This window comes from Myotis davidii, unplaced genomic scaffold, assembly GCF_000327345.1.
Source record: "Myotis davidii unplaced genomic scaffold, ASM32734v1 scaffold181, whole genome shotgun sequence".
NCBI classification, from domain to species: Eukaryota; Metazoa; Chordata; class Mammalia; order Chiroptera; family Vespertilionidae; genus Myotis; species Myotis davidii.
Window position 1 is genome coordinate 583,005 of NW_006291504.1, and position 9,291 is coordinate 592,295.

At 51.3% G+C, this 9,291-nt stretch overlaps 1 protein-coding gene across 1 annotated transcript in view; it reads left to right on the forward strand.

The window, feature by feature from the left end:
* Positions 1 to 9,291, forward strand: part of CDH2 (cadherin 2) — a 195,405-nt gene that overhangs the window by 161,190 nt on the left and 24,924 nt on the right. The window contains exons 9-13 of the mRNA XM_015564689.1: positions 772 to 957; positions 3,136 to 3,389; positions 5,934 to 6,076; positions 6,660 to 6,893; positions 7,407 to 7,640. Coding sequence (XP_015420175.1) covers positions 772 to 957; positions 3,136 to 3,389; positions 5,934 to 6,076; positions 6,660 to 6,893; positions 7,407 to 7,640 — 1,051 coding nt within the window. The remainder of the gene's footprint in view (positions 1 to 771; positions 958 to 3,135; positions 3,390 to 5,933; positions 6,077 to 6,659; positions 6,894 to 7,406; positions 7,641 to 9,291) is intronic.

A 9,291-nucleotide genomic window follows, 5' to 3' on the forward strand; every position in this document is an offset into this window, starting at 1 on the left:
GTGGTATTTTGAGGAAGAGCCACACTCAAGTGGCCAAAGAGCCGCATGTGGCTCACGAGCCGTGGTTTGCCAACCACGGGATTAGGTTGTTAAAATATGCTGCCTCGCCCTGGCTGGCTTAGCTCAGTGGATGGAGCATCAGCCTGCGGACTGAAGGGTCCCAGGTTTGATTCCGGCCGAGGGCACATGCCTGGATTGTGGGCTCAATCCCCAGTGGAGGGTGTGCAGGAGCAGCCAATCGATGATTCGCTCTCAACATTGATGTTTCTACCTCTTTCTCCTTCTCCCTTCCTCTCTGAAACCAATAAAGAAATATATTTTTTTAAAAAATATACTGCCTTGGAGGCACGCTCCCCCAAAAACTGTGCTATTAAAGCAAAACACTTACGCATGTGTTCAGGTACACGGATGACATGTTTACGACTTCTTCTGCATTAGTGGTCATCTCTAGTGGAAAAGTGGGTCCCTCAGACTCATCCTGTCCTCCCAGCTCACGTCCATCACCCCGACACCCCGTGGGTGCTCATTTTAATATTCATGAAACTGTGACGTCCCTCAGAAAATAAACTGACTGCTGGCTCACATCCTGTTATTTTTAAAGTCGGACGTCGCTGCTGGGATTGCCTGCGTCACGTTGAGTGGGGGTGATAGAGGTGGGATGGGCCGGTCGGTCAGGGTGGCGGTCCTGGCAGCCGGTCTGACTGTGGCCCCGGAGGCACGCTGTCCGGCCTGGCGCCTCCCCTCCTCTCACTGGGCCTGTCTTCCTGGCAGTTCTATGGCGAAGTCCCCGAGAACAGGGTGGATGTCATCGTCGCCAACCTGACCGTGACCGACAAGGACCAGCCGCACACGCCGTCCTGGAACGCCATGTACAGAATCAGCGGCGGGGACCCCACCGGCCGCTTCGCCATTCAGACCGACCCCAACAGCAACGACGGCCTGGTCACCGTGGTGAAGGTGAGCGGGGAGCTCGGGGCGCGGGCCCACGGCTGCTCCGGTGGCCAGGATCCCCGTGTGTGTTACTCAGTCTTGTGACTTCCCTTCCGGCATTGCTAATGCTGGGATGGATGCGTTTGGAGGGGCCGCATGTTGTTTTGTTGTTGCTGAGGCCAGCGTAGGTTTTGCCATATCATCTCTGGAGCCTGGTTGTTTTTAAGTGAGTGTGGGCGGTGTTCATCCGAGGCAGGACCGCCCTCGGCCGTGTGGCCGGGAGTGTGGCTGCGAGAGTGACGTGTGGCAGCCCAAAGTTTGGGTCCCGTGGGCGGCGATGAGGAACGGGGCCCCACACCCTGTTCTCATGCCTCCAGGTCGCTACTAGCTCCAGGCTCAGGGGACAAGCCAGGAAATACCACAGAAGTAAAGTGGGGTGGGCCGGCAAGAAGAGGCTCCACGCTTTCGAAAGGTTTTGAAGTTGCATGGCCGTTTTTAAATGCTGTTTTCAAGGCTCGAAGAAATTGGTTCTTCTGATCTATAACTGCCCCTCCTGCACCCTCCCCCTAAAAAAAATCCCAGGTGCTGGAGGTACAGGGATATTAACTCCAAGCGTAATAACCAGGCAGCGCCAATCACTGCGAAAGCTCTGAAAGTGGAACACCTTCCATGTGCCCCCCGGAGAAGAGATCAGCTCCGGCCTCCTAGCCCACAACTCCTGACGTGTAAGGAAAACCCCGGCGTTGGCCGTCCCGGTGGCGTGTCGGCCGCCAGGGGTTTCCCGTGTGCGAGTTGGACAGGCGTTTCCCCCAGGAGCTGGGGTTGGGCGTCTGTGATCACACGGTAGTGATCCCAGCACAGGCCCAGAAGGTAACTGTCTGGGTTCTAGCCCCAGTTCTGCCCTGGGTGCGGTGTGACCATGGCGAGTTCTTACCTGTAAGCCTCAGACTCCAGGCAGAAAGTGGGAACGGTAACAGCACCCGCCGGGGTCCCAGCGCCGTTCTGAGGGGTAAGGAAGCGTCACGCCGGGAGCGCTCACGCTGTGCGTGCCGGGGCCTCGGGGCGCGTCAGGCCAGGGTGTGCCACGTGGCTCGCGAAATCGCTCAGACGAATCTGTCTGTCTCGCTGGCTTCCCTGCTGTCTTGTTTACCGTCGAGAAAGGGAGGTTGGATGGGGAGTTCAGAAAAGCCGTGGTTTGTGAAGAGTTGGAGACGATCCACCTTGAGAAGCGAGTGTGGTTTGTGCTAACACGCTGGTCTTCACTCCAGCTTCGCTCTGGATCATTCTGAGAGGAGCACGGAGCTCCCTAAGCTCTGTCCATGTTGCCCCCTCCAGCCGGGCGAGAGAGATGTCTGACTGCCTGCGCCCCCACTGGCAGGTGGTCAGTAGAAGTAGGAATCGAAGTCCAGGCTGGTCCCTGGCCTCCTGGCAACTTTCCTGTTGACAGGAGGGTCCACGGAGCTTCGGAAGTTCTTCGGAAGTTAATATTTACACGGAGGGTTATGTGGGCATTGCCACTCTCTAGAATGCCGTTCTGAGATTTGGGTTTTCACAGATCAGGAAAATACCCACAATTCTCCTGGAAAACAACCAGAGTTTTTGTTTGCTAAGCAAGAAAAAGAAAACCAAAAAACACTTTTCTGCTTCTAAGGACTATTATTTTTTAAGTGTAAATGTGCATATACTTTAAAATGTATATATCAGAGTACGATTGAACTTCCCAATGGAGCGGGTTTAGCTTCATGAAAAATGAAAGTTTTCTGGGTGTGGTTGATTTTTCTTTATCGCAAACCGGACAAAGCTCCCTACAGAGGGACAGACAGCCTTTCCACCAGAGTTTGAGAACAGCCCAGACCATCTCAGGTGATCTGTGGACGGAGTATTTTTGAGCAATCGTACTGTTTTTAAAAATAATCAAGTCTTTAGATGTAGCTGAGTAATTCAGTCATTGCACTAGTAATGTGTGTTATTTTGGGACCATCAATCTTTGAAGGACCCAAGATTTATAAACATCGCAGCTAAATTGTCAACACTGTTTCCATCACTGGCCATGTGAATGCATGTTTTCCAGAAATCTGAGAAGCAGCTGTGGCAGAGCGAATGAAAAAGGAATGTTTGGGGAAAGGCGTTGATAGAAGGGTAAACTGCAGAATGAATTTATTATTTCCCACCAAACTATGGTTTCCCTTTTTTTTTTCCTCCTAGCCAATCGACTTTGAGACAAACAGGATGTTTGTCCTCACTGTTGCTGCGGAAAATCAAGTGCCATTAGCCAAGGGCATTCAGCACCCACCTCAGTCAACGGCAACCGTGTCCGTGACCGTCATTGATGTGAATGAAAACCCTTATTTTGTCCCAAACCCCAAGATCATTCGCCAAGAAGAGGGCCTTCATGCCGGGACCATGCTGACAACGTTTACCGCTCAGGACCCGGACCGGTACATGCAGCAGAGTATTAGGTACCCGATGCCCTTGATGCTGTTCTTACCATTTCCAGTATGTTCTGGGCTGTGTGTAAAAGGGATCACTTGAGTCAGAAATTTCCACTGGAACTAAAACCACTTATTACAAGAGTATTTTTAATTCTGTGATGAAGTTTTCTCAGTAGGTCGGTGAATACAGTGCATTGGAAACATAAGAATGGATCAACTCCAGTCTTATTGGAAGAAAATGTTCTCTGGTTCCTTTCCTTTTTTAAAATATCTATACCAGTGATGGCGAACCTTTTGAGCTCGGCGTGTCAGCATTTTGAAAAACCCTAACTTAACTCTGGTGCCGTGTCACATATAGACATTTTTTGATATTTGCAACCATAGTAAAACAAAGACTTAAATTTTTGACATTTATTTTATATATTTAAGTGCCATTTAACAAAGAAAAATCAACCAAAAAAATGAGTTCGCGTGTCACCTGTGACACGCGTGTCATAGGTTCGCCATCACTGATCTATACTAATAAAAGGGTAATATGCTAATTAGACCAGACATCTTTTGGACGTCCTTCTGGACAAAGCCATGGTGGCAGGGGCGGGGGCCGAGGCAGAGGCAGTTAGGAGCAATCAGGCTGGCAGGGGAGGGCAGTTAGGAGGCAATTAGGCCAGCAGGGGAGTAGTTAGGGGGCGATTAGGCCGGCAGGGGAGCAGTTAGGGGGAGATGAGGTTGGCAGGCAGAGGCAGTTAGGGGTGATCAGGCAGGCAGGCAGGCGAGTGGTTAGGAGCCAGCTGTCCTGGATTGCAAGAGAGATATCTGACTGCCGGTTTAGGCCCGATCCCTATGGGCAGTCTGACATCCCCTGAGGGGTCCCAGATTGGAGAGGGTGCAGGCTGGGCTGAGGGACCACTCCTGTGCGTGAATTTCATGCACCGGGCCTCTAGTCTATAATAATTAAAGCATAGTATGCTACTTAGACTGGGCAGCCGAACGACCTTCCAGATGTCCTTCTGGATGAGCTTCTGGATGAAGCTGGGGCTGTGAAGGCCAAGCCCCTTGCATCAATTTCATGCCTCTGGCCTCTAGTTTACTAATAGTTCAGCTGGTGCTTTCATTCCAGAATCACAGGAAGCTGCCACTGTAAGCAAACAGGTGACACTCAGAAGCTCATACTTAGACTGGGCAGCTGAACGACCTTCCAGATGTCCTTCTGGATGAGCTTCTGGATGAAGCTGGGGCTGTGAAGGCCAAGCCCCTTGCATCAATTTCATGCCTCTGGCCTCTAGTTTACTAATAGTTCAGCTGGTGCTTTCATTCCAGAATCACAGGAAGCTGCCACTGTAAGCAAACAGGTGACACTCAGAAGCTCATGACATTTGTGTCTCTTCCATTCATCAGGGAGGAAACCCATGCGAAACCATCCTTCACCTGGACAGTATGTGTAGGACTTACACCCTGTATCTGTAGAGCAGTGGTTCTCAACCTTGGCTGTTACTAATGTGGTGGCCCCACCCCATAACAAAGAAACAGAATTTCCAGAGGATGAGGCCCAGAAATCAGGATTTTAAAAGGATTCCCAGGTGATTCTAATGTGCAGCCAAGGTTGAGAACCACTGCTGTAGAAATTCCCAACTTGAGCAGCATCAGGTGTGTCCTTCCTGGTGCGACCAGTGATGGTGGCCGAGCACATCCACACAGCCATTCGTTGCTGGCGACGATAATTTTTAAAATCAGCTCCTATTTTACTTAACTTCTTGTAGAACTGCTGCTAACAGATAACTGTGTATCGTCTCCATCTCGCTATACATTAAAAATGAGCATGCATAGCTAAGCCATTGCTGTATTGAATCCTACAATATTTTATATCTCGAAATGTGTAGGATATTTTTTGCAATCTGTATATTGGTCCTCTGAGCTTAAGAACCCCCCCCCCAACACTCCCCCCTAAAAAAGAAGGAATTTCAGATGGTCACGTACTGATGGAGATGGTCTGCTTCCTACAGACTCAGGCAGCGGCGCTTCCCTTGAGGAGTGTAGTTCTAAGGCCTCGTTGTGGGAGATCCCACTGGGGTTGGGATTATGTCGAGTCCTGCCCCCCCGCCCCCACGATGACCTCATCCATCTCCCCCATGATGGTAAACATTTCAGAAGTATTCTGTGATACAAAATTCAACTTCTAATTTCTCTTAAGTCCCATCCATTAGGGCTGCTACTTATTTAGCAGGTGTAGTTGAGCTAGTGTGTCCACACCATCGCTATCCATTGAACTAGGAGGTTAAAATGAGATCAGCAGACCCACCAGAGCCCACAGCAGCGAGACAGAGCTCCTCTACTTTCCGCTCGGACGCCTACACCTGCTGTTTCCTGCCTGCCTGCCCGGAGTCAGCCTTTCCAGGCCTCCCGAGCCACTGTCTCGGGAAACACTTCCCGTGTTAACCATGGCTTTCCAGCCATCGCCTGCAAAATGCAAGCTGATTTGCTGGTGGCATTTGGAACTAACCCAGAAAAATACACTTTTTCCCCCGAAGTTTCATGTACAAAAATAATTGAATGCGCTGCCCTTTCCTTTTGAAGATACACAAAATTATCCGATCCTGCCAACTGGCTAAGGATAGATCCTGTGAACGGGCAGATAACGACCATTGCCGTGTTGGACAGAGAATCCCCCCACGTGAAGAACAACATATACAACGCCACCTTCCTTGCTTCCGACAATGGTACGTACTTAAGTCCAGTCACCGTGTCGTCCTGCATGTCATCAAAGAGAGGAGAGCGCATCGCGAATGTGTCCTCAGGACATGGGGTTTTCTATGAAACCCAATTGTCTAGAAAACTCTTAGGCCCCACCTCCTGCGTTCCATTTCCACGGGGGCCTCGCGTGGTGATGGCAGGCCTGTGGGGTTTCTGTCCTGCTGCCCGTCGACGCCTTGTCACTGCAGGTGGAGTCTGCCCTCCGTGGCCCAGACACCGTGGCTTCTGGGGTGGTCTCTGTATGTTTCTGCTGCCGTCCGTCTGTCCGTCTGTCTCTGGCGTTTTTCCCCTTTCTAATTCTCTGCCTCTAGTCTGCCCTGAGCTAGGAAACTCTTAATTTGGTGCATTCATCGGGCTAATTGAGTCGGTGAGTTTTAGTGTATTGCTTTTAGAACCTTTTGTATAGTCTTTCTTTCTGGGTCTTCGCTAGATTCTAAATAGTTGAGGTGAACAGATAGCGCGTTTTTAATGTGTAAGATGAAAGGGACTTCGGTGAACCTGGTGTTGACGGAACTGTTTGGCGTCGGTGTGTGCGTGTCTTATACTAAGGGATCCCGCCGATGAGCGGGACGGGCACGCTGCAGATCTACCTGCTGGACATCAACGACAACGCCCCGCAAGTGCTGCCTCAGGAGGCGGAGACGTGCGAGACGCCGGCCCCCAACGCCATCAACATCACGGCCCTGGACTACGACATTGACCCCAACGCCGGGCCCTTTGCTTTTGACCTGCCCCTGTCTCCCACGAACATTAAGAGGAACTGGACCATCACGCGGCTCAATGGTAAGAACCGGTTAATTGTCGAAATACACGTGCCCTGGAGAGAGGTGGAGACCTGGTACGATGAGGTCATGTTAGGTGCTTTATAACCTCCTCATTAAATATTATAAATATTTAAAGTGACCGCGAGCTTAAGACAGCCAAGCCCTTCAAGCCAGCAAGCCTTCCCCGTGCAGCATGCTGTGGTCTGCTTCCTCCGTACCAGTGGTTCTCAGCCTTCCTCACGCCGCGACCCTTTAATACAGTTCCTCATGTGGTGGTGACCCCAATTTCATTGTTACAAATTGAACATAATTAAAGCATAGTGATGAATCACAAAAACAATATGTGATTATAGATGTGTTTTCCGATGGTCTTAGGCGACCCCGGTGAAAGGGTCGTTCGACCCCCAAAGGGGTCGCGACCCACAGGTTGAGAACCGCTGCTCTAACCATCAGGGAGGACGGACCTTCTGGAAGGGTTAGGCGTCTGTCATCATCTCAGGCAGTCACTCTCCCTCGGCATTTTTTCACGCAGGTGATTTCGCTCAGCTTAATTTGAAGATAAAATTCCTCGAGGCAGGGATCTACGACGTCCCCATCATCATCACCGACTCGGGGAACCCTCCCAAGTCGAACAGCTCCGTGCTCCGCGTGAAGGTGTGCCAGTGCGACTCCAACGGCGACTGCACGGACGTGGACCGCATCGTGGGCGCCGGGCTGGGCACCGGGGCCATCGTCGCCATCCTGCTCTGCATCATCATCCTGCTCAGTGAGGACTCGCGTGGCTCCTAGATTCTCATTTTAGCACTTTTGGCTTCTAGGATGTTGAGCACAGTTACATGTTGATGTTGCCTTTCCACGGAGCCTCATGGCTCCCGCCCACCCGGAGTGTTTTTCCCGCAGTCACAGCGCGGACAGCCAGCCCCCTCTGCGACGAGAGGCACCCCGGCTCCGTCCGGCTCTGGCGTGTTCCGGCCAGCCCAGCCAGGGCGCCTCTTCCAGGCCCTGCTGCCGTTTCTTTTTCTTTCTTCTTTTTAATATGTTTTCATTGATTTCAGAGAGAAAAGGAGAGGGCGAGAGAGACAGAAGCATCCGTGATGAGAGAGCCTCATGGCTCGGCTGCCTACTGGGGATGGAGCCCACAACCCAATTGCCCTGACCAGGAATTGAACCGGGACCTCCTGGTTCACAGGTCGACGCACAACCCCTGAGCCACGCTGGCCAGGCTGTTGCGGTTTTCTGATGCCAATGCTTGAGAGCTGTGGCAAACTCCTTTTTTTATAGAAAAAAAATGTTAGTCCTCAGTTTGAGCACTTACCTTATGATTTGAGTGTGAATTTATGGCCGGCACTTGGTGGTTTGGGGAAGTAAGTATATTGCTTTCCTTTCCTTCCTCTCCTTGGTATGACGCCCAGTCAGCAGCCTGCTCCGGCCTGCGTGCATAAAGGGCTTTCTTTCTGAAGGGCCTCGTAAAATAGTGAGAAACCGTACTTCGTGTGGCACATTTGATAACAGACGTGATGACACCGCTCAGGAAGTTCTCTGTCTTTAGAGCACGTCCAGGTTAAGTGCTATAGCTCCTTTTGAGGTACTTCCCAATCCTTGGTTCAGTGGAGCGCAAGGAATGAGCCCCTGGAGAGGACTTCCGGAACCACCTCTGCGCTTGCAGGTTAAAGGGAGGGATGATGTGCCTGGGCCCGCGCATTATTGTCGCGTGGCAGCAGGACGTCGTGGATTGTGGGACCATGCTGTGCACCAATTGCTTTTTTTTTTTTTAAATATATTTCATTGATTTTTTACAGAGAGGAAGGGAGAGAGATAGAGTTAGAAACATCGATGAGAGAGAAACATCGATCAGCTGCCTCCTGCACATCTCCTATTGGGGATGTGCCCGCAACTCAGGTACATGCCCTTGACCGGAATCGAACCTGGGACCTTTCAGTTCACAGGCCGATGCTCTATCCACTGAGCCAAACCGGTTTTGGCACCAATCCCTTTCTTGAAAATGTTGGCCATTTCTGTACGTTTCGCCATCTGCAAGGTCCCGGTCGTTTAGAACCCTGTCCCTGTATTCTGCACAAATACTGGAGGAGCCTGAGCGATTGTCACCTCCTGGTGGAGGCTCCTTTGCCTGCAATTGGGAACCTGCGTACTCTCCTCGCCACCCACTCGCTGGAGTCAGCCCTGGCAGAGGAGGTCACGCATCTGGCTTTAGCGGGAGGCTATTCACCTTTATGGCCAATAGTAAAGATGTGCTCAGATAGGGGCCATTCAATCTTCCGCTCGGGTGTGAGCCGATCTCCTGATTTGAGAGAGAGAACGTGTTCCTAGATGTCTCTGAGGGGTGCGTGGCGATTTTGGCCGTAGCGTGGGGTATACGCCGGCCTCGTTGAGAAAGACTTAGCTGTGCTGGATCGTGG